The 25,019-nt window shown below is 38.8% G+C and overlaps 1 protein-coding gene across 2 annotated transcripts in view; it reads left to right on the top strand.

Moving 5' to 3' along the window:
* The window catches only part of LOC119746059 (serine-aspartate repeat-containing protein F-like), a 38,131-nt gene extending 24,566 nt beyond the window's left edge, over window positions 1-13,565 (top strand). Inside the window, exons 4-8 of one of the 2 annotated variants that reach the window (XM_038222830.1) lie at window positions 637-715; window positions 6,915-6,982; window positions 10,073-10,786; window positions 11,019-11,571; window positions 11,818-13,565. In XM_038222830.1, coding sequence (XP_038078758.1) covers window positions 637-715; window positions 6,915-6,982; window positions 10,073-10,786; window positions 11,019-11,571; window positions 11,818-11,888 — 1,485 coding nt within the window. In that variant the 3' untranslated portion in view covers window positions 11,889-13,565. Of the gene's footprint in view, window positions 1-636; window positions 716-3,823; window positions 4,015-6,914; window positions 6,983-10,072; window positions 10,787-11,018; window positions 11,572-11,817 lie in introns of those variants that run through there. The other variant, XM_038222831.1, reaches the window with a different exon arrangement.
* The last annotated feature ends 11,454 nt before the right edge of the window (window positions 13,566-25,019 follow it).

Raw genomic sequence — 25,019 nt, 5'->3', positions numbered from 1 at the left:
ATGTCACACTAGAATGACCCAAAAACAAAATTCGAGCAAACGCCGAGACCGAACGTCGCCAATAATCAGATAACAGTGTCATTTTAACACCATTCGTTTTGCCAAACTAGAGGTTTCAGTAACCAAATTTACAAACTATAGTCAAGAAATGGCGCGAGACGGAGAAGCATGTCGATCCAAACACTGATATCTTTGATTTGATAACCGATCAAGAGGGGGCGCTATAGTATTGTTACGATTGTTCGTGCCCTAAAATCACTTTGCCAAGGCGTGATGCACCTATCAACTTGTTTTTCACACCCTCCCCCTCGACGCTGCCCCGGGTCTTCTGTCGGGCATTGGTCAGGTTTTTCAAACCCTAGGGTGGGAGTATTGGCCATTTGTTATCATTGGCATACCAGATGGGCAGGCAACCAGTTTAGGGGGCCCAACCCATGCAGCAGCAGCAGCATGTCGAGATAGACGCTTGTATTTTGCCCCAATTTTACCTTCAAAAGTGGCAATCCCTACATCTCGGGCGGGGCAGGCCGGAGGAGAAGGGGTGGGGGAGTCAATTGATAGGTGCATAACGTGGTGAGTTGTCTCTATGATAAGGATTGAATTCGATTATTCCATTCTTGTATCAACTTTTTCCAGTTCTTCAAAGAGCCGGACTCACTTAAAATGATTTCGGACCTCCGACAAGAACTCACACAGAGCGAGTCCAACGAAGAAGGTATTAAAAATCATCATTATATTGGATATATGTTATTGCTAGATACCCGCAAGATAATGATGGGCATGTTGTGATCGTGTAGAATCTATTTTGTTGAAGTACTGGTGTAGTGTGATTTGTGTACTCAATATGAAACACGGACTCATCGGTCGTATTGCGCATGCATTAGTGTTTGTTTGTTAACCTGTGAGATGTGCTATTTCGACCGCTTTCATGTTTCATGCATGTTTTCCAAAGACAGTGATCTGTTCAGACCTTACTTTAAGCACTAACTTTTGGTCGCACACTTTTCTGAGCTATCCATCATGATTGAGTGTTGAAGGGATGACTACAAAATACAGAGCCTACAGAAATGGTAGCACTTTATTTTGAGGAACTGATTTTTTCTTCATTGCTTAAGTGTTTGCAGAATGTCTTTTTAACTTTTCAGAAAATGAAATCAAATGTTTGGGCACTTTGTTCTCGCAAACGAAGCTATATTATATTCTTTTTAAATCACATTTGTTTGCATTTGGATGGCGCCCTATTTATCATTACCACAATCTAGTCGATATGTATGGGTAGGACCATATAGAAGATTTTAAGCTGCAACTGATCGGTCGAAAAGCGCTTGTATTTTGCTTGTCTGTGGCAAAAGAAATCGAGCAAAATGCAGGAGAATCATTTTATTAAGTAATAAGAAGCAATGGAAACTATGACATTCGGCTGTCGTAATTTGCAACTTGGCCTAAACAATGGCAATCCGAATCATTGTCGAATCGTTTATTAGTAGGAATATCTCGAGTTTACCATTGCCTTTCGTTGTGTTGGTAAACACAAGAAAATCCAAGAGGGTTTTGTTATCGGTCGTGAATATTTCAATATTCATTACTTGAAATCCGGACCATATCATGAGATGAACTTGTTTTATCGTCAGATCTGCAAGTAACGACTGAATTAAGTATACGGTGATTAATATTATTTCTTTAAAAAATGAATAAAATTGTCTCCAAAAAAAGGGGAAAAAGAAATCACAAGGGACAGAAATGTTTCCTGTTATTGTCCGTGAAAAGGAGAGAATGCGCATGTGCGCTTAGCCGCGTTTTCCCGGGGGTGACGCGGCCAAGAGGCGACAGACAATATGTAGCGCAAGTATTGCAGACGTGAATTAAGTGATTGTGCTGATGTTACTTGTCTAGCGTCAAGTGACTGCGGTTACTGACATCATGGAAAGGTTTTTCACCCGTTATTCTATATAGCTGTAGCACTAAATGCAATATTTTCTCTTACGCACAGGTGCCACTAGTCTTTTTGAAATGATATCACTGATGTTGCGCAATACGGTACTGAATGAACTTGAGCAAACAACCAGTCACTGTAATATATGCACATCGTGTATATTATCACATCGGAGTCAAGTAGTTATGAAATATCACTTGAAGTTGAATATCTCTGTTTAAACTTCAAATCAAACGGGCAAAACTTGGATTTGTTTTTATATTAGGGCATCCCTGTTTAATTCTCTGGTTTTCATTTCCGACTGACCCTATTTTGAGCTACCGACCCCCCCCCCCCCAAAAAAAAAACACACCTTTTTTATATTACCGCCAACATTGTCTGGAACCCCATTAACAAAAAAAAATACATAAATGAAAACAAAAAATTATTTCCAAATTAAGGCAATCGGATTGAGTGTAAATTATAAATCCATGGCACATGAAAAATTTGATGAATTGAGGGTTTCCCCCACAAAGTTGTGACAAGCAGGACCTTCATTCGAGAACCATTACTGTATATTAGCACATTTCCCCGCCCCGCCTCCCCCCCCCCCCCCCCCACGTGAAATACGCATACTGTTAGCCCAACTTCTCCGATGCTTTTCTGCTGCAGCGATTTGGCCACGGTTCAATTTGATTTGAATGCTTACCAGCGGAGATACAGTGTCTGGCAGTATACGCCATAGTAGTCATGACCAAGCACAGTTATGTACTTAGCATCTCACTGAAGTCATCATCTGGCATGGTTCATCTCCACACACGGTTAGCCCTGACCGTACCCGGGTGTATCAAACCGCCGTTGGGAGAACCCCAACCTCCCCTGCTATGCCAGCAATGTGCTCGCTGCCTCCGTCCTGCACGTCGGTCTAAGATCCACATACCAACACTCAAGAAGAAGAAGATGATGATGATAGTGATAGTCAAATAGCGATGTAGGTCTCTGGAACTAGACTTGCAACATGCATGAAGCGGCTACACGTGCAGGTCTTGGCGGGATTCAAGTCAGGGGATGAATTCATTCGATTGAAAACCACGAAATTAATGTTTTCAAATTTCGTAGGTTCCCATGTGACAATGTCAGTACATTTTGGGCATACACACTCGTGAAAATAAAGTAACAGTGGAACAGTCTCTGCCGACCATTACTAATCAACATTATAGTGAAGTGATAGAATACACTTTTTACGATTACAATAACTAAATGATTAAAAGGTTTGGATGGTGAAATGATTGAAAGGCATAGAAGGATTGAATTTCAAAAGATAATGCATCGTTTGCATCAATTTTGTATCTGTATATTGCATAGGGCTCGTTCGAATGACGACATTTCCTACAGACCAGCCACGTGCATCGGCATTTTGAGCGTGAACTTGCATAACGCGCATCGGCTGCGTCGTATTTCGAACACATTGCAAGCAACAAGCGACGTGCCAATGCTTGCGCACGCTTCGCCGAATAACAAAACGAACTACTAATTTAAATTTTCCTACGGTGCGTCTTAACACGCACCGTTGGAAAGCTCTTCTTTCGTTGATTACTTCAAAATAACAGCTTGCCAGAAAGAATAATTTCACAGGGAGTTTAGTTCCCTTACTATCTTTCAACCAAGTTTGTTTTTCAACAATAATCACGCCAATTACTTTTCGGATGGCTGCAAATGATGGACTATAGCTTTAAATACGCAGTTGCAGTTTTCCTACAGAGATGGCCGTCATTGAGCGAACCCTTTGCTTTTCTGATGAACGAAATATTTTGGAATCCTTAGAAGTCAGCGACCTTTAGGAAGTGGTGATGTACGCATCGCGCTAGGCTGACGCATTATCAGACTGTGTGCCTGTGCCATCTTAACTGTCTATCTTGTTGTCACTGGTGTGTCTTGTCAAGATCATGGATTTAGAAATTGTGTTTATGTTGATCTGAAATCATTCTTGTAAGACGGGTTCTGCGTTGTTGACTTGAGGAGAATGGTAGTCATGACGCTTAGAGGAGTGGTCAAGATTGGTTTGGTCTTTTTGGTGGCAGTTGCTTTGGTTTCAGCAGCAGGTAAGATTGCTGTAATTTGATTAAAGGGCGTTTGGATTTATTCTCAAGATTCGCAATTACTCAGCGCTCTACGACTGGTTTTCGTTCAAGGTGCCTTTAGGAAATAGAATAAACTGACGAACAGGGATGAAGTCGAGTCCATCACGAGTCCTCTAGTCCCAATAAGTCCTCTAGTCCCAATAGCTTGTTATGAAATAACAAGCTATTCAAATGAGCTTTGACAAAGTCATTCTTGGTAATTGCTCGTTAATGAATTCTTTAGACTGGACTGGTGATTTACTTGTGAGTAGACTTGTGATCGGCTCGACTATATCTCTGCTGCATGATTCATTTCTGCTGGTTTTACCGATCATTGTTAATGACGAAATAAATGACATTCCCTGTCGTGTCTTGAGGCCGCACCCGCGAAAAAATGGCCTGACAATTAATGATTTAAACATGTAAAACGTGATGAAACCAAAGTATAAGCAGTGGCGGTTCTACGGGGGGGGGGGGGGGGGGCTTGGTGGACTTCAGCCCCCAAAAAATTGTCTAGCCCCCCCCCCCCAAAAAAACAAATTCCATTAAAAAAAATGCACTAGCAAAATGTAAGAATTGGACGTACATGGGAACAGTCTCCCCCTAAAATAATGAGAAAGGTGGATTTGTTCACTTTTAGTTAATATAGTGTTCCTGATTGTAGGATTTTATCAGCGCTTCCCATTGAAAATATGGCACGAGCCCCCCCCCCCCCCCCCTAGTTTTCTTCATATTCTTCCAAATGTATTTTGTTGCAGAGTGAAATTACAGAAAGCCTCGTCTGCGTTTCACTACTTGCTACGTTCAAGGGGTATTATAAAACGAGCTGAAAATATATTTTTAACAGATGGTTTGCCTATCCATCCAACAGTTCCAATACACATTAATCCAGTGTGTGCATTCCTGAAAGAGGAGATGCAATCTCATTTGAAAATAATTAGGGTGTGATGTTTCACTTGGTGAATTAAGAACCGGTAATATGTATGATTTGAAGAGCTCATTTTGTGGTAAAACTTAATGCCTGAGTTGAGCTGCCTTTTGAAATTGAATCCAAGCGATGCATTATGTATTATTCAAAGCGATGTATCAGTACTACACTTTTGGCATCACGTCAAAGATACTATAGGAGACAGATAATGGATGTGTGTGACATTTACAGTTGGTACGTACGCCACCCTGGGAATAATGCAGTGTCGGGTTGTGTTGGCGCTGACTGCCATACAAAATGGCTCCGGCATCGCTGTGGCTATGTGCTCGAAATGTCTGACCGGAAAGTATTTCTGGAGTGTGGAGGGTGCTCACTTTATTCGTTCGTTCTATAACCATCAGCGCAAGACTGGGTTTTTTTCATCGAGATATGTACAGTCTTCCCGTTTTGAATTTCATCCTGTGTTCTATTCGATTCCATGCGCGGTGCACATTATTTCCCACCATGATAGGCATAATTATAAGCACGTAATAAGGCGTGCTGCGGTATTTTGTCTGCGTTGGAGTTGGTTCAATTGTTATTGATGAATATCAAAGAGAAGAGAGTTACACATGTCAAAGCGAGAGGTAACAAAGGCATGTACCAGTTGCTCTGCGTTTTGAGAGGTGTTTACGAATTTTCTGAGATTGTTTGCAGGCGATTGTGAAATGTGTGGCTGAAATGACATTGTGGAATCCATTTTGATACCTAGAATGCTAACACGTTTTACTGGGATAATATTCGAGCCTCCCATAGTGATGAAATAAACAGTGTATAGTGAGGGGAAATCATTCAAAACATTGCAAATGACTCTTTAACATTGCAAACGACTGTCCAAGACCGATCCAACCCAACCCAACCCAACTCAACTCAACCAAACCCAAGCCAACCCACCCAACCCAATCCAACCCAACCCAACCCAACAACCCAACCCAACCCAACCCAACCCAACCCACACAAGTGTGCCTGCAATCGGGGACCCCCTATTGTCCCTTTTTTGTTTGTACTCTTGAAGACCTCCCCATATGTTTTGTACACGAATCCAAATTGGGGACCTCTCAGGAATTGGGGACCCTATTGTCTTCTATTGTTCAACGTCCCCTTTTGAGTGCGGAAACAAACTCAACCCAACCCAACCCAACCCAACCCAACCCAACATTTATTTCTATTCTAGCACAACCCAAAATGAAATAAAAAAGCATGTACATTGAGAGAATGTAGTGTATTTGCACCGGTATATTTTTCGGGTCATTTATTGCACATGCATGCCTGTTTCTCTATTCAACTAGATGAATGTGTTTTCGTCTGCTTGTGTTCTTTTTTCGTTGTTTTTTTTTAACTTGACCTCAGCAATCTATTTGTCTCCTCACAGATAACAGTTTAGTTTGTGTATTTCAAATTATCTTTTACAAATTCCACAGGAATTAACGGAAATGAAGTAACAGACTTGTTGTGAAAAAAAAGTATTGGACGTAAAACAAGAAAAAAAAGGCCGAGTAAGCAGAATCACCCTTCTGATGTGCTTCATTTCGAAAAGTGAATTCATAATGTTAGGATATTTTGGAAATTCTGTCAATTTCTCAATACAGTTAACTTGACCCCAGATTCAGTGCTCGATTAAGTTTAGCGGCCTGTACGCGAATGGGAAAATGGATTAATAACGTTTTTAACCGTGCTCGCAATCTGGGGCTCCTTAAATTAACCTTTTCTTTGAATCTTCTGAATTATCTAAGAAACAATATGCCTTGTCTCGGGGATTCTAAAAAAAAAAAAATCCCCTTTTTTTGTATTACTGAGCTATTATTCATAGCATGCCCTCGCTCTTTTGAACTCACACGTGCAAAGGGCCCAAGAACTTGTTTAATATAAATGGTATATTTGATATTATCTCCATTTTTTTCTTTGCGAATTACAGCCGAAAATGAAGAGGTCGTTGATGGGCAAGAAGACGTAGATAACGATGTCAACGTCCCCTCTAAAAGGGTAAGCGATCATGATTAATCGCCATGTTAAAGTACGTCATTAGTTACTCCATGCAAACATTATGTCCAAAATGACTGTTAAGTGTCTTTACGGTGACACTTACGGAGAGTCGTTTATCTGTCTTGTCGAGGCATCTCGTACCGATACATCTTCATTTCTGACTGATTTATTTTTCTCGTGGTGATGTTCTCTACTTGTCTTTATTCGTGTGCTGTTTGTGCCCATCTATGTTTCTGATCATGTTAAACAACAAGTACACCTCGGCGAAAGCAGGATTTTTTTTTAAATTACTTGAAGCTGTATGAATTGTGTCATGTCAAATACTTTGTAACAATTAATGTCTTGCAATTAAAATAATTAAAAAAACAGAAGACAAATTCAAGTTGATTCTGACAAAATAATCAACACTGAATGGAGGAAAAGTGGAACGCCGAAAATTGCAATCAAAAGAACTTTAAAAAGGACAAAACGTTGCATAAACAAAAGATACGTCGTCATATCTTTCTCAGGCCGTCATCATGTAACTATTTAAACTGTTAGTTTTGCCATCGAGAACAGAAACTTTACATTGACTTCAACCATCCCCGAAAACATTGTAAAAACAAATAGTTGTACTCTCCCAACGCAAGTCACACTAATCCAACCGTTATTAAGCTCAAAACCAGCTCCGGCAGTAACGCAATCAAAATGTATCGTGTATATTACATACATATTACATACGTATTACTCTATGTTTATTACAATTTGCGTTTAATTTGATGCAAGAATATTATTTTCTGTGATCGTCGAATTTCATCCATCTTCCCGAATTTCATAAATTTTCCATATTAGCGGATGTTTATACGTGCCTAAACTCAAGTCAACATCCCCCTAAACCTCATTCGAAATTGTCTAAAGCTGGAGGCTAGAAAAATTTGATTCAACTCCCTGAACATGAAATATTCTATGAACTGGTACGATACGATACACTTTCAATGGAGTAGCTCAGACCGTATTTTGGAGACTTTTCCGGTGAAGGGAACGAGGATTCCTATTCATTAGCCCCCTTTTCTCCCGGGTTCATTTTCGTCCTTGTCCGGTGAAAGGGGGACAGGTGTCTCGGCGGGGCCCGATGGCACTGTTGGCGAGCGTTGTCGCCACCCAAACAAAAGTCCTCAGAGGTCGATGGCAAACTCTGAAAAGATCACCGCGATACTGTCGGGCCAAAATAATCCGTATGACTGAGAGATTGCTTTCGAGCAAAAGCTCTCTTGGAAAGCTGAAAAGATGGCACTCTCGGTTGATTTCAGCGCTGATTTCAGACTCTGTTCAAATGGGATTCCCTTTTTCATGAAAATACAAACTCCAGAATTCGTAGACGTATTCTCCGACGTTACATCCCTGCGGGAAAGGTGCTTTTCTTTAATAAACTTCGAAATCTCAAGTTGGAAATTGAACATTCATTTTTAGAATAGCAGATAGACAGGATTCCCAAAAATTATATCCGAAATGATAGAGTCAACAGAGAATCGCCCTTCGTACATAATTCCTTGTTTTCTTTCATTAACTGCCATGCCAAATGTAATTATGAAGTACAAACATGGAATGTTTTTTGTGCCAAGGATAAAAAAAAATGGTTTTTTTTCATGTGCCTACTGTGCATGTGCAAAAGTAACTTCAGTGCCTCGAAAGATACTTGTTATTTTTAAAAGTTGAACGTCCGTTGTTTTAAAACAGCATGCACTTTTATGGAAATCACTAAATGGCTACCGTTAAGATTTATTCAACCTCAACAGCTTTATTTTTTTACAAAATGAGAACCTCCATCTCATATTATGAATTGCAAGTTAATTTGAGTTTATTTCTTAAAACGTGCGGGAACATAGGATCAATTGCATTTATCCAAAAAGTAACCTTCCGTTTTAGTATTAAAAAAGCTTGCTTGGATTAAAGACGGGGTTGTTATGGTGCTAACGACCTCGTGAAAGTATTCCGCCTGCTTGCAGTCATTCATAAGCAGAAATCTAGAAACGCAGGTGATTTCCAACAATCAGTCAATTTACGGATTTTTGAAAATAACATTACATGGACGAAATCATGCATCGTGAAGAAAACGCTGTGCATTGTTTTTTACTGTTATCTCGAAAATTGTAATATCTACTGAGCTGAAACTTCAACAGGTTAGGTTTTTTTATTCTTCTTTGGATTTTGAGCGGCGTTATTATTGCAAACGAATAAAAATGCATGAAACTCAAATGATCATATATGCCTTTAAGGAGACTCTTGTACACATTATAACTAAATAGATTTTCTGTTCACAATCAGACGACAATTTTACTCTTTTGTTGCACGTTCCATGCCTGTTTGGAGAGTTAGCAATGAATGCAGAAAAGTGAACTTGTGCTTATAATTAAGGTATCATATGCCAAAAAGTGCTCATGGATCTTTCCAAATCCAATCGTAAAATCTTTTAAGAGTGGAGCTAAGTGCAGCAGCAGACTCGAATCGAGTTTAAATTTAATCTTTGCGAGGCACAAGCGAGTCGCACATTTTTTTGTTTGTTTTAAGTGAAAATGGTGTCACATTAAACCATTTTAATGATTACAATCGGGTGCGCCCAGAAAGATGGAGGGCAAATCGATGGAATAATGCATTCAAACATGGGAATGAGGTGCTGTTCACATTGCAATGAATATACCGCACTCCTTCCTAACGATTTACTCGTTTTCGAAAATAAAAAATAGATTATTATTTTATACTTGAAACCATCAAAATATTTACCAAACACCTAAGCTTTTTCATAGAGAGCTCACTGCAGGTCACGCTCAGTTTCACAGCTCATAGCCACATTTTGTTTAATTCGACTCACTGACACATTTACAATGTCGCACCGTAGAGTCAATCGCAAATCTGGTCACAGGTAACAAGGGGTGAACGATAACAATTGAAGGCCTTTGTCCCTGTTCATTTGAATGGCTTGTGACTTGACCTTTGGACGACTAAGTCTTGTGACTGACTTGTGATGAACCAAAAGGATTTGTGAGGACTCGACTACAATGATCGATGCACGCTTGCAGAATGTTAACCATGGGATTTATTCATGCTCCACAGGTTGAGGAGATAGCTGACGTTAATGATCAGCTGGGTGAAGATCTGCGCATGCTGTCAAGAAACTCCCCACCTGTGAAAGTCGAGATTATGGATACCGATGCTGATGTCACTACTGACCAAGACAATGACGAGGATGGTGATGATGACGATGATGGGGATGATGATGGGGATGATGGGGATGTTGGTGATGTCAAAGAAGAGGAGAAGGACATCGGAGAAGAAGAGGTCGTTGATGATGATGATGAAGACGATGATGACGACGACGAAGATGATGACGACGAGGATGATGATATTGAAGAGAAACTTTTAAAGCAAGGAGAAGAGTTAGTTGATGAAGAGGAAGACAAAGATGACGACGATGTCGATGAAGAGGGAGACGGTGATGGTGTGGCCAAGGAAGTCATCAATAACGACGATGGTGATGACGATGACGAGGATGACGAGGATGACGATGACGACGAAGAAGACGTTAACACGACTGAGAAGGAAGTCATTGGGGAGTTCAAGGACCAGGCGGCTGACGACGACGACGATGATGACGACGATGATGATGAAGTTGATGAAGATGATGACAAACAGGGCACCGCAGATGGTGCTGAAATCGGGGATGATGACGATGACAACGACGGTGATGACGATGGTGAGGAGGCAGCACTGTCACCACAAGAGGTCGAAGAGGAGACAGAAACACTCGTGAGCAAAATCTACAATATGGTGAGTGAGATACAACATCACCATCATCTCACAACGTTAACAACTATAGCAAAACAACACCCACAAAACCATCATTGTCACAACACCAAACGCCACAAGAATTATTCACGAAACCAATACAACAAACGAGCACTGGCAATCATAAATATTGGGAACTCCATTTCAAAAATAAAATCTTGCTTTTATACAAAAAATAATTTTCATTGTGTATACTTCCTTTTTGATACCTCAGCTGCAGGCGTTTGTCACCCGGGAAAAGGTCAACGATGGTGACGATGATGGCGACGATGAAACAGAGTTCAAAGATCCAAATGAACTCGGCGAGGGAGCTGAAGACAACGATGACGACGACGAAGATGATGATGACGGTGCAAATGTCATCAGCCAGATCCTCGAGGAAGCTAGCAAGGACGACGAAGACGATGACGACGATGATGGTGATGAAGAAGATTTCGTCGCTGCCGATGGTGATGAAGGTGAAGTTGAAGATGTTGACGACGACAACGAGAATAACGAAAAAGACGAGGAGGAGGAGGAGAAGGATGATGATGCTGGAATCGGTGTCAAGGAAGAAGAGGATGCCAAGGACTCTGGCACGGACATGGAGCAAGAGCTGGAAGATATCGGTCAGGCGAGAAACACTGAGGACGCCGCCGCCGATGATGACGAAGACGATGATGACGAAGAAGAAGATGACGATGATCAGGATAAGTTAGAGGCAAAGAAGCAAACAATAACCGATCTCGAGAAGGAACTGCTGGAGGCCCTCACCAAGACTGAAAACGGTAAGCTATTGACAAGAATTGTAACAAAGCATTCCTTTGTTTTTGTTCACCCTTGTCACTTGTGACTGGACTTGTGATGACTAATGAAAGGACTTTTGTACGACTTGTGATGAACTCCAGTACAACACTGGGTCGTGGACTGACTTGTGATTTGACTAGTGGTTGACAACAACTCTGAGAGAACGTTCATTATAAAACAATAAAAATAAACGGACGCTTTCTTTGTATTTCTTTCCTCTTATACAGATCAGGACGTGGTGGACGAAGATGACTTCATCGGGCAGCTGCAGCACGTAGCAGATAAATCCAACAGATAATGACTGAACAGCGCCACCTCGCGGCCGGAGATGCACGGCATCATGTACACGGAATTATTAACAAAACGATTCATGACAAAGTCATCGTATAACATATAATATTTCAAGCATTATTTTTAAATGGTTTGAAGACGATCACTTATGGTGTTGTTAAATTGGTTAAATTCTGCCTGCAATGAAAAATGACTGCTTCTATATGAGTGAACTAAAATCGACATTATGATGATAATTTAATGTGCCGGATGTAAACTTGAAAATATGCACAAGAAATCGCTCTTCACTGCCCTGCATTAATAGTGTTATAACGTCAGTTTCAATGATATAGACATTGCACGTAAAAACCACTTTAAAGTTCTTTTGATTATTTTACAGGCACTGTGGTTAGTAGAGGGAAATCTGCACGTGACATATGAACTGATAATTGTTTTCTCTCGAAATACATACGAAACTTCAAAACAGTCTAGGAAAGTTAAAATTATATTGTTGTGCAATGCTATTATTTTGTAGTAGGTCCACAATGTTTGGCACGATTATATTACGTTCATTGCACACAATAGAATTGGTTGTGAAAGAGTTCTCTAAAACTTTTGATCGGAAGTTTATGTAAATATATGTCACCGAATATTTGAGTGATTTTAAAAGCACTGTGTGGAGCACAAATCGAACATTTTGCACTATCACTGTATTCATCGCAATAATGTACAGTACAGTTTTCGTAATATTTGTGGATTGGCAGTGAACATTTTCCCTTCACCAACCTTTTCTTATTTTTATATTTTCATAGTGTGTTCTTGATGTGGGGTCAATGAACTCGTAGAATTACCAATATACCCTTGTGGCAATTGAAGTGAAAATTAAAAGCTAGAAATTGAAAGAAAATACCTTGACGATATATGTATCGTGCTTTTAAAGTCCTCATAGATTTGAGATTGTATAGAAAAAAAAATCCCGTAAAATAAAAATGAAGATTTTGGGTTGCTGTAATGTACAGAAAATGCCATTAGATATGCCATGTTTCATTAAATTTCAAAAATATACAGACAAAAAAATAAGGTTAAGGCATTACTCACATCATTTTTTAGTTTTCTTTCGTTAATTGGTGATATTAATTAACCTACTTGATGATGTTCTTACTCAGAGTTGTTTTGAGGCTTGCAGTTGAAGCTTTAGTTTAACAATAAAAGTTATCTCTGTTGTGTATAATTTGTCGTCATTACTAAGTATAGGATATTAAGAGCAGAAATTCCTACGTATTATAAACGTTCAACTTTATCAATTAATTTTGTGCAACTTATGAAATATATTGAGAAATTCATTCCTAACGATATGATTGAATAAAAGTTTGAAAAGGTCATAATTCTAAAATCAGGAAACAGGAATAATGTTTGTTTTAAAAATACTGTCGTTCTTGTACCAAATTAACAAAAACGTATTTATTCTAATTTAGTTGATATGGAAGATTATTCGATAAAATGGAAAAATGATAACTTAAGGATGCAGTATTCTCTTTCAAATGACATTTCGAAATATATTTGTGTTATTTTTTTGACTTGTGTCCTTTAAAACGGTGTTTTTCAAAATATCGCGTTAAATCATCAATTATTGTCAGATGTTGTGAAAAGATATATTGGCAAAATTCGAATTAAATATTTCAATTTGCGTGTAACTGCCGTATGATTTGAGGTTAGTAACATTTCCTCTCTTATGTAAAAAAAAAAAGGACAAAATCCCCTGCCCCCTAAAAAAAATACACATATTCTTTTGCCGAAGAAAGTTAGGAATATTACATTTTAAAGTTGCTTTAGGTCGACAAAAACCCAACATATTTCCGGATGTCTCACAATGTAAAGCTCAGGGCAGGGGGCGGCTGAACGGGGGGGGGGGGGGGGGGCACCCCAAGATTTCCCCAAGTGCCCCTCTTGTGAACATTTGTGTGCCCCCTCGAGAATAAATGTGTCCCCTGGAGATGAAACCAAAATGGCCTCAACGGAATGTTCTCAAAAACTATTGGGTCTGAGAACTTGTGCAAACATTGTTGCCAATCACACCAAGTTTCCCACAATGCAAAAATTGTCTTGACTATTCCAATCAGTAATTCCTTAACCCTAAAGGGGCCGGGGGCGGAATCCGCCCCCCCCCCCTCAACATTTTCCGCCATAGCTTCTTAAAAAAAAAATTTCGCGACCCGAGCTGTTATGACTTTTTAGCCTCGAGCTTTGCGCATCTTTTGATAACAAAAACATAAAAATCGGACCACGGGTTGGCACGTAGCGAAATATTTTCCGGCGCTACGCGCCGTGAAAACTGAATTTTCGCATATATGTTGTGCACACCGAGCAGAATTGCCATTCATACATATGAATAATTAATTAGCCATAATTCCAAAACCCTTTGACCTATAGTCATGAAATTTCTTGGGCATGTTTAGGAAGAGTTGCTCTATGCATGTGCTGAGTTTCCAAAAATTTTGTCATTTGATGGCCGAGATCTTGGGGGGGGGGGCGGAATCCGCCACCCCCCCCCCCCCCCCCCGGCTGAGAGATGGTCAAAATAACCCGGCCCCTTTAGGGTTAAGGTCGACCTTGGTCAAGCATATACCTCGCGCCGCTGACGGGGGTTGTTTCTGGGTTTATCGGGAAAAAATTCGGATGTAAACATTTTTGGCTTTGCCTGTAATTGTCTCTAAAACTATTAGGTCTAAGACATTGTGATTTTTGAATGTTGTTGCCCATTCAGCCAGCTTTCCAACAATGTAAAGTTTGTCAGGAATATTCCATTTTAAAGATCAGCTCGTGTCGGGATACAGCAAGCGTGGACATCACCTTTCTACGGGGGCGCTGTTGAAGGTGGACGGTCATGTGCATCATCGGCAAATAGATGGCGCTTTTTATGGCGGCAAAAATGCAGAATTTTGCGCAACAGAGTGCTAATTTAAAAGGGGTGCGCACTCGTAAAAATTATAGCACTTGTGAAAATAGAGGACTCGTTTAAAAGAAGGCACTCGTTACATAAAAAATCACTTGAAGATAGGTGAACAAATTAGTTACAAACTGCGTTTCACATCCTGCTTTTTCGTTCCTAGGTAGAATTTTTATGTTGACGTCTGTTTTCACATCGCGTACTTGCATGAGAACGAAAATGTATAGTTACCCACGGCCAATGGGTTCTAGATTCAGTCGACCTGGCTTGAATGCAGTCCTTATCCGCCGTCATTTGAGATGTTTTTGTAAATGGTAATGATTCCTTCCGGTTAATTCAAAAAAATGTATAGGCCAAAGAACAGTGGCGTAGCAACCGGGGGGGGGCGGGGGGGGGGGGGGGCGACCGCCCCCCATGAAACCTTGTCGCCCCCCAGTCGCCCCCCCCCCCCCCCCCCACTGAGATTTTGAGTTTCTAAAAAAATTATCATTGATCTACATGACGCCATGGGCCCTATTATGTACTACAGAGTATCTTTTGCTTAGAAAATATTGGTTAAAGTGGTCAGAAATTGCCTCAGATAGCACCACGGAGCATTTAGAATCAAACATTTTTCGAGGCCCTTTAAGCGGGCCCCGAACCCCACGCCTATAGCTCAGAATTCTGGTAGCTGATTCAATGACTCCAACCTCGAAAACAAGGTTCACAAAATTTTCTTATGCCTTTAACTGAGAAAAAACCTCGAAAATTATGTTTAAATTATTATCTTTTGTGCTAAGATAATTATTGGTTAAAGTGGTAAGAAATTGCCTCAGATCATACCACAGAGCATCGAAAATCCAATTTTTTTTTTTGGGGGGGGGGCCTTAAGCGGGCCCCGAACCCCACACCAATAGCTCAGAATACCGATAGCTGATTCCATGTCTCGAACCTCGAAAACGATGTTTAAATAATTATCTTTTGCCAAGAAAATATCAGTTAAAGCATGGAGGAAAGTCGTAAGAAATTGCTTCAAATCACACCACAGAACATCTAGAATTAACATTTTTCGGGGCCCTTAAGCGGGCCCCGAACCCCACGCCGTAAGGGCTTCGCGCTTACATCAGTTATGATAAAGGTTTGTCCCCCCCCCCCACTTTTGAGAAGCGATTGACGCCCCTGCTTGACGCCCCCCACGAAATGTTCCAGCCCCCCCCCCCCAGCGCCCCCCCCCCCCCCCCCACTGAAAAATTCCTGGCTACGCCACTGCCAAAGAAACATTTTAGTTTCCTATTTTTAAGTGGTCGCCACAAAACAACAGCCTTCTTCTCTTTGTACGAGCGCACCGAGTTTTACAATTCACATGTGTTGTAGATATTCGGAAGTGAAAAGTTGCCGCAATTTTTAGCACGATATTTCTTTATCACGTCAAGCGATATATCAGTTTTCATGAATTGAGATGCAAGTAAGTAACAATTCTAGAAAGGCCTTTTGGAAAACTATTTTCTTAAGAAATCCATGTAACCCCCCCCCAAAAAAAAAAATAATTGAGTTTAGCGCACAAAACAGATATCTGATGTTAACATTAGCTACAACTGGATTTTTTTTCAAAAACTGTTACGTCTGAGGACTTCTCATCTTACTTTGTGAAACTTTTTTGCAAATAATCATATCTAACCCGTTTCCCGACAATACAACGTTTATCAGGATATTCCATTTTATAAGGTTCATTTAGTACGACTTATATCGCCAGGTTTTATGCAAACATTGACTACATTGATTAGAATGGATACAGTTTCGATTTTTTTTCTCAGAATATTGGGTCTCCGAACTTGATTGATTTTGCATCTTGTTGCCCTGCTCATCAGCTTTCCAACCATGTATAATGTGTTTGGAATATACTATTTTAAAGGCATTTTTATTGCGATATACGAAGCCGATGTACGCGGCTCTGACAAGGCTTTCTATAAGACTTACTGCACCAAGTGAAACTATGGGGTTAAAAGGAATACATCTTCAATTTTTTTCAAAACTTATGGATCTACGAACTTGATTATTTTTGCATCTTGTTCCCCTGCTCATCAGCTTTCAAAGCATTTATAATTTGTTTTGCAATATACTATTTTTAAGGGCCTTTTTATTGCGATATACGAAACCGATGTACGCGGCTCTGACACGGCTTTCTATGAGACTTACTGCACAAAGTGAAACTAGGGGGTTAAAATGAATACATCTTCGATTTTCTCCAAAACTGTTAAGTCTACGACCTTGATTAATTTTGTATTTTGTTCCCCTGCTCATCAGCTTTCAAAGCATGTACAATTTGTTTTGCAATATACTATTTTTAAGGGTCTTTTTATTACGATATACGAAACTGATGTACGCGGCTCTGACACGGCTTTCTAAGAGACTTACTGCACAAAGTGAAACTAGGGGGTTAAAATGAATACATCTTCGATTTTTTCCAAAACTGTTAAGTCTATGACCTCGATTAATTTTGTATCTTGTTTCCCTGCTCATTAGCTTTCCAACCATTCAAAATTGTTTGGATTATCGTATTTTTAGGTACATTTTTATTGCGATATATCAAGCCGATGTACGCGGCTATGACAAGGCTTTCTAAGAGACTTACTGCACAAAGTGAAACTAGGGGGTTAAAATGAATACATCTTCGATGTTCTCCAAAAATGGTGAGTCTACGAGCTTGATTGTTTTTGCATCTTGTTGTCCTGCTCATCAGCTTTACAACCATGTATAATTTGATGGGAATATAGTATTTTTAAGGACATTTGTATTGAGATATGCGAAGCCGATATACGCAGATCTGACAAGACTATCTGTGAGACTTACTACACAAAGTGAAACTAGGGGGTTGAAAAGATTACATCTTAAATTTTCTCCAAAACTACAAAGTCTGACTATTTTGCCTAAACTCAGTGTATGAGACGTCAGGGGATCGCGTAAAGTGATTAGAGCCAGACCTAAACGGTAAAAACCGGAATTATGGGTAATTCTTTAAGCATACGCAATGCGTTCATCATTGTTTGGGCAGTACCCCCAGCTGTGCCGTACTACCCATAGTGTTATGTGCATCATCTATGCATTGAGGAGTGCATGACACATGGTGTGAGCTCCAAGGCCGATGTGCACCTGTCCCGTTTAATGATCCAGTTACCTGATAATTTGTTAGCATAAGCTGATGTAAAATTGGGCAAAATTAGATGTTTATGAAAAAAAATCAAATTGTAAGGGGTTAACCTTGCATTTTTTTTTTACCAAATCGGGAAAAATCAGATGTTTCTGGAAAATTGCAGATTGTATGGGGTTAGATGTTTATTAAACATTTCAAATTGTAAGGGGTGAACATTGCATATTTTAGCGAAATTAGGCAAAATCAGATGTTTCCGAAAAATTTCAGATGTAAGGGGTTAAGGCCAAAAAAAAAAGTCTCCGGTTTCTGGTATGCGCGCGCGTCGCCATAGGTATGCGCATCGGCAAAATGAAAAAGTTTTTATTTTTAATGAACGATGATGTCTCAAAACCGCCAAACTCACTGGTTTGACTGGAATCCTGCTGCTGCAAAATTTTAACGTGTTTTTAGATGGGGTTATGATCGAGAATAAGCTTTATGTGGCCTCTCTGGTCTCCCATAATATTTGCACTAAGTTTAGTCGGGCACCATTTGCAGTCATCAGCCGACATTTGAAGCAAAAAAAAACAGGTAAAAAAAAATAAAGGCGTGTCGCCGCACCACTTTTTGAGCAAGCTCCATACCAGCAACCGGAGACTTTTTTATTTGGTCTAACCTTGTTACGAAAAATTTCAAATTGAAAGGGGTTAACCTCGCATTTTTTTTAAAGCGAAAATCGGAAAAAATCAAATGTTTCTGGAAAATTGCAGATTGTAAGGGGTTAACCTTGCTTTTTGAATAAGATTGGGAAAATTAGATGTTCATGAAAAAAATTCAAATTGTAAGGGGTTAACCTTGCATTTTTTTTAAGCAAAAAAGGACACAATCAGATGATTCTGGAAAATTGCAGATTGTTAGGGCGTTACCTTGTATTTCTCGCAAAATTGGGCAAAAAAAATTTTTTAAATTGTATACCTTGTATATTTACTAAAATTTGGCAAAATCAGATTTGTATGAAAAATCTAAAATGGTAAGGGGTTAACCTTGCTTTTTTAGCAAAATTTGGAACATATTTTACTAAAATTGGGCAAAATCAGATGCTTCTAAAAAATCCAGATGTAAAGTTTCCGCAAAAACAGCTGTTGAAAAAGAGCCTAATGTTGAACTTTACTGAGTCTGAGGTCTTATCGAGGGGACGATCCTTATTTCAACTCCCGGAGATTCACTGACAGTCTCAATTTTTCTTTTTAAAAAAGTCGACATAGCTGAAGAGGGAGGTGAAAATCTATATGTGCCCAGATACAAAGAGTAGAAACCTACGCGTCTGCCTTTTGAAAATACACAATTGCGGTTTTCATTGTTGCGTAATGATCCGCCTAGCACACGACTGTTTTGCACATTAGGCTGTGTTATGCAGCTTCCTAACAAACCAAACACACTGGGCTCATTATATCGACTTTTACCCATGAAGGTAAAGCAAATGGACCCAGTAATCTTCCTGGCGCGTTTGCTCACCTATAAAGACAACTTTTCTCAGTTTAAGGAAAATTCTAAGGTAACGAAATGGCCGAGTGGTTACGATTCGTCGTCCACGGTTAGCGGAGTCCCGGGTTCGAATCCCGCTGGTGTCTTTTTGGTTTTTAACGCATGAGTTCAATTATTCACTATAAGAGATTTAATTTCCCGTCGTAAATTACCAACAGTACCTTAGCTTAATCGGTAAGCACTGCTGCTGGTACTGTCCGCGAGTTCCAGGTTGGCGCCTTCGTACAGGTTCAGGGCATGTGGTCCACTCGGAGGATCAGGGCTTAGGGGCCGCCCTGTTCCTCCCTTAGCTCTTTGCTTTTACATGGTGCCTGGCCCTCCGGGGTTATATGGATGGATGGGGAAGGAAGTGTGTATTGGTCGGGGACGCCGAGACCCCGGAAGAGAACTAAGGGATCGGCTGGGGCATTGTTATGGCTCAGACCGATCCCTGAAAGCTTGACTAGCACATAACTTTTTGATTTTTTTTACCCTCTATCTTTTATACTTTGGTTTAGTTTGATATCTACAGCTGCTCGGCAGGTCTACGGGTAGTATTAAAGTTGAAACAAAGGTGTATGTCATAAATCAATGAATATTTCGTAATTGACTATAATCAAAACGGAGTTTCGTTTGATCAATTTGACTATCATTATATAATGACGCGATTGCCAATTGACGTAAGAAAAGCCATAAATTATACCGGGAAAGAATAAAGATGTACGTTGTAATATGAATATATTTATACATCTTTCAAATAACGTGTCTTTAATTGTGAGCATTCCAAACAATACAGTAATTCGCAATAGTAATAGAATGGTATATGATAGCACGATCAATTCGTCTCTATTAAATTTAAAAAATATATATAATTTAGGCGCCTATGTGTGAAATATTCTTTGATCGACTATGAGCATTCCATACGAATGAGTTAATTCGCAAAATATAGCAACAACAAAAGAGAAAGGAAAAAGAGAAAATTCCTTTACCCTAAAAACTGGAAAAATAATTTGTTTTAAAAAAGTCAAATGGGACACTTCATGTATTGATTTAAAAGTTTGCAGTTAACCTTACATTTTAGCAAAATTGGGAAAAATCAGATGTTTCTGGAAAATTGCAGCTTGTAAGGGGTCACGTTGCATTTTTAGTAAAATTTAGATGTTTATGAAACATTTCAAATTGTAAGGGGTGAACCTTGCATTTTTTAGCGAAATTGGGAAAAATCAGATCTTTCTGGAAAATTTCAGATTGTAAGGGGTTAACCTCGCTTTTGTAGTAAAATTTGGCAAAATAAGATGTGTATGAAAAATTTCAAAGTGTAAGGGGTTAACCTTTCTTTTTTAGTAAAATTGGGAAAATTTAAATGTTTACGGAAAATTTCAAATTGTCAGTGGTTAACCTTGCATTTTTTAGGAAAATAGGGCGAAATCAGGTGTTTATGGAAAATTTCAGATGGTAAGAGGTTTACTTTGCATTTTTAGCAAAATTGGGCAAAATCAGATTTGTATGAAAAATCAAAAATTGTAACCTTGCCAAATTAGGGCAAAATCAGATGTTTCTGGAAAATTGCAGATTGAAAGGGGTTTACCTTGCTTTTTTAAGCGAAATTGGGAAAAATCAGAAGTTTTTTTAAAATTGCAGATTGTAAGGGGTTAACTTGGCATTTTTAGCATAACTGGGCAATATCAGATTTATATGAAAAATCTCAAATTGTAAGGGGTGAACCTTGTATTTTTAGCGAAATTGGGCAAAATCAGATCTTTCTGGAAAATTTCAGATTGTAAGGGGTTAACCTTGCTTTTTTTAGTGATATTTGGAAAAATAAGATGTAAATCAAAAATTTCAAATTGTAAGGGGTTAACCTTGCTTTTTTAGTAAAATTGCGCAAATTTAAATGTTTATGAAAAATCTCAAATTGTAAGGGGTGAACCTTGCATTTTTTAGCGAAAAAGGGCAAAATCAGGTGTTTATGAAAAATGTCAGATTGTAAGGGGTTCACCTTGCATTACACTCAGACACGAATACATGTACAATCAAAACATCATTAACCAAAATATTGGATTTGCCGCAGCCTGAATGTGTTTATTAAATCTTCATGCCAAATCAAAGCATGTTTTGTTTTCCGTTTTACCATACGCACCACCAATATAAATAGACGGCCAGATACCAGTCTTTCATTGCTGAAATCCTTTGGGCAAACTGGCTCTTACAAACCATTGGGTTGATCAGGCCCACCGAACCTGGGGTACATAACCGGGCTCCCTCTCCGGATCCACTTTAAACCGTACCTGGGGTAATAACGGTCCCCCACTCCGAAAACCATCTGTGGTATATCCACGCCCCTTCTAAATTGCTCCGAATTGATAGGACACTTGTAAAAACTTTTAAAGTAATTTCCTTAATTGAAACACAAAGTTCGCTGGCATGAATAACTGGAATGCTTCGCGGTCGGAACCGACTTCGTGGAAGCAAACCCTAGCCGGCACAGGCTGGGTTATTGTTGTAAAGGTTTGGAATTAAACAATTATAAATCAATGTCAGAACATTTCACTGGACAGGCTCAGCGACCCTGCAATATGGCTTGCCGAACCCTGTCCCACGACCACAGTCGCGCTTTCCCACACTTTTTGCGGAGTGAAAAAACCCTCAGGGTAAACCCACTCAACCTGCTTGCCAAAATGAAAAGAGTCAAAATTCCGTTGGGAAAAAAACCCGCAAAGAAGCGCCGAGAAACCGCTAAGTGGCAGCAAAAGTTTTCAGAGCACTTACTTCCGAATACTTCGGATAATTAATAAAAAAGGCAGCGAAGGGGAGGAGGCGGGATAACGATGTTTCCACATTCAGTTACTGCAACGAAGTGGTCTTCTCCACGTGACAACAACCCACACCTTGCCTCTGTCAAACCACGTTGCTGCTGGGATAGCCAATCCGCTCATTAATGCATTATTCATGATCTCCAATAAATCATTTAACAAAAAAACCATTCGCGCTGCGTGTAAGATATTTTATCGTTCAGTCGATAAAATTGATTTTTAGCACAATTGGAAAAAATCAGATTTGTATGAAAATCCAAAATTGTAAGAAGTCAACCTTTGCCAAATTAGGGGAAAATCAGATGTTTCTGGAAAATTGCAGATTGAAAGGGGTTAACCTTGCATTTTTAGCAAAACTGGGCAATATCAGATTTTTATAAAAAATCTCAAATTGTAAGGGGTGAACCTTGCATTTTTACCAAAATTGGGCAAAATCCGATGTTTCTGAAAAATTTCAGATGTAAGGGGGTTAACCTTGCTTTTTTAGTGAAATTGGGAAAAATCAGATTTGTGTGAAAAATCTCAAATTGTAAGAGGTTAACCTTTGCCAAATTAGGGCACTAAAAAAGCAAGGTTAACCTCCTTACATCTGATAATTTCAAATTGTTAGGGGTTAACCTTGCATTTTTTAGCAAAATACGGCAAAACCAGATGTTCACAAAAAAATTCAGATTGTAAAGGGTTCACCTTGCATTTTTAGCAAAATTGGGAAAAATCAAATTTTCATGAAAATTCAAAAATTGTAAGGTTTAACCTTTGCCAAATTCAGATGTTTCTTGAAAATTGCAGATTGAAAGGGTTAACCTTGCATTTTCAGAAAAATTTGGCAAAATCAGATGTTTCTGAAAAAAATTCCGATGCAAGGAATTAACCTTACTTTTTTTTAAGTGAAATTTGGTAAAAATTAGATGTTTATGGAAAATTTCATATTGTAAGGGGTTCAGATTGAATTTTTTTTTAGCAAAATAGGGCAAAATCAGATGTTTATGGAAAATTTCACATTGTAAGGTGTTAACCTTGCATCTTTAGCAAAATAGGGCAAAATCAGGTGTTTATGGAAAATTTCAGATTGTAAGGGGTTAACTTTGCAGTTTTAGCAAAATTGGGCAAAATCAGATTGGTATGAAAAATCAAAAATTGTAAGGGGTTAACCTTGCCAAATTAGGGCAAAATCAGATGTTTCTGGAAAATTGCAGATTGAAAGGGTATAACCTTGCTTTTCTAAGCAAAATTGGGAAAAATCCGATGTTTCTTAAAAATTGAAGATTGTAAGGGGTTAACTTGACATTTTTAGCAGAACTGGGCAATATTAGATTTATATGGAAAATCTCAAATTGTAAGGGGTGAACCTTGTATTTTTAGCGGAAACTTTACATCTGGATTTATAGAAGCATCTGATTCTGCCCAATTTTAGTAAAATATGCTCCAAATTTTGCTAAAAAAGCAAGGTTAACCCCTTACCATTTTAGATTGTTCATACAAATCTTTATTTGCCAAATTTTACTAAATTTACAAGGTACACCTCTTACAGTTTAAAATTTTTCATAAACATTTCTTTTTGCCCAATTTTGCTTGAAATACAAGGTTAAGCCCTAACAATCTGCAATTTTCCAGAATCATCTGATTGTGTCCTATTTTGCTAAAAAAAAATGCAAGGTTAACCCCTTACAATTTGAATTTTTTTCATGAACATCTAATTTTTCCCAATCTTATCCAAAAAGCAAGGTTAACCCCTTACAATCTACCTTTCCAGAAACATCAGATTTTTTTTCCCAATTTCGCTTAAAAAAAAAAATGCAAGCTGAACCCCTTACAATTTGAAAAATTTTCATAAACATCTAATTTTTACCAAATTTCACAAAAAAAAAGGAAGGTTAATTCCTTGCATCGGAATTTTTTTCAGAAACATCTGATTTTGCCCAATTTTGCTAAACTATGCAAGGTTCACCCCTTACAATTTGAGATTTTTCATAAAAATCTCATTTTGCCCAATTTTGATTAAAATGCAAGGTTAACCCCTTTCAATCTGCAATTTTCCAGAAACATCTCATTTGGCAAAGGTTAAAGGAATATACATCATTTGCTTTTGCTGTAATTTTCAGAAATGGATGGAATTGGGGGTTGGAAATATATAGCAAATATAGTTACACTGACTTTTTTGAGGTTTTGGGTTCGAAAATGCTATAAAAACCAAGAAAAACGATCGTTTTCCTGTAGTCTGGTTCCCTGACTCCATATAAGAAGAAACAGAGCAATTTACATACATTGGGGAATTGTAAGGTCAGGGAACCAGTCTAGCTGGCTCGTACCCGTTCATAGGTTTGTAATAGATTGCAAACAAGTGCAAAGGTCAATTGGGGCCAGTATTTGAAAAAAAGCCAGTTGTTTCCAACGCTGATCGGCCGATCAGCGTTGGAAATTGATACAAAAATACCACTTTTCTTGAAAATGACGGTATACCAGGTGCCATGATTTTACAGGATGCTTTACACTGTCATTCACTAACAGTCCAGCAAGGTATTTCAAAATGATTTGGTAGTTTTATTTTTTGACATTTGCAAATGTTGTATTTTCCCTTTAACCCCTTCCAATTTTTTTATTTTTCATACAAATCTGATTTTTCCCAATTTTGCTAAAAATGCAGTGTGAACCCTTTACAATCTAAATTTTTCATGAACACCTGGATTTGCCGTATTTTGCTAAAAAATTCAAGGTTAACCGCTAACAATTTCAAATTTTTCATGAACATTAAAATTTGCCCAATTT

The sequence above is a fragment of the Patiria miniata genome, unplaced genomic scaffold, assembly GCF_015706575.1.
Source record: "Patiria miniata isolate m_02_andy unplaced genomic scaffold, ASM1570657v1 HiC_scaffold_7, whole genome shotgun sequence".
Classification (NCBI taxonomy): Eukaryota; Metazoa; Echinodermata; class Asteroidea; order Valvatida; family Asterinidae; genus Patiria; species Patiria miniata.
Note: the sequence above shows the minus strand (reverse complement) of the source record. Positions and strands in the feature narration are given on the sequence as shown.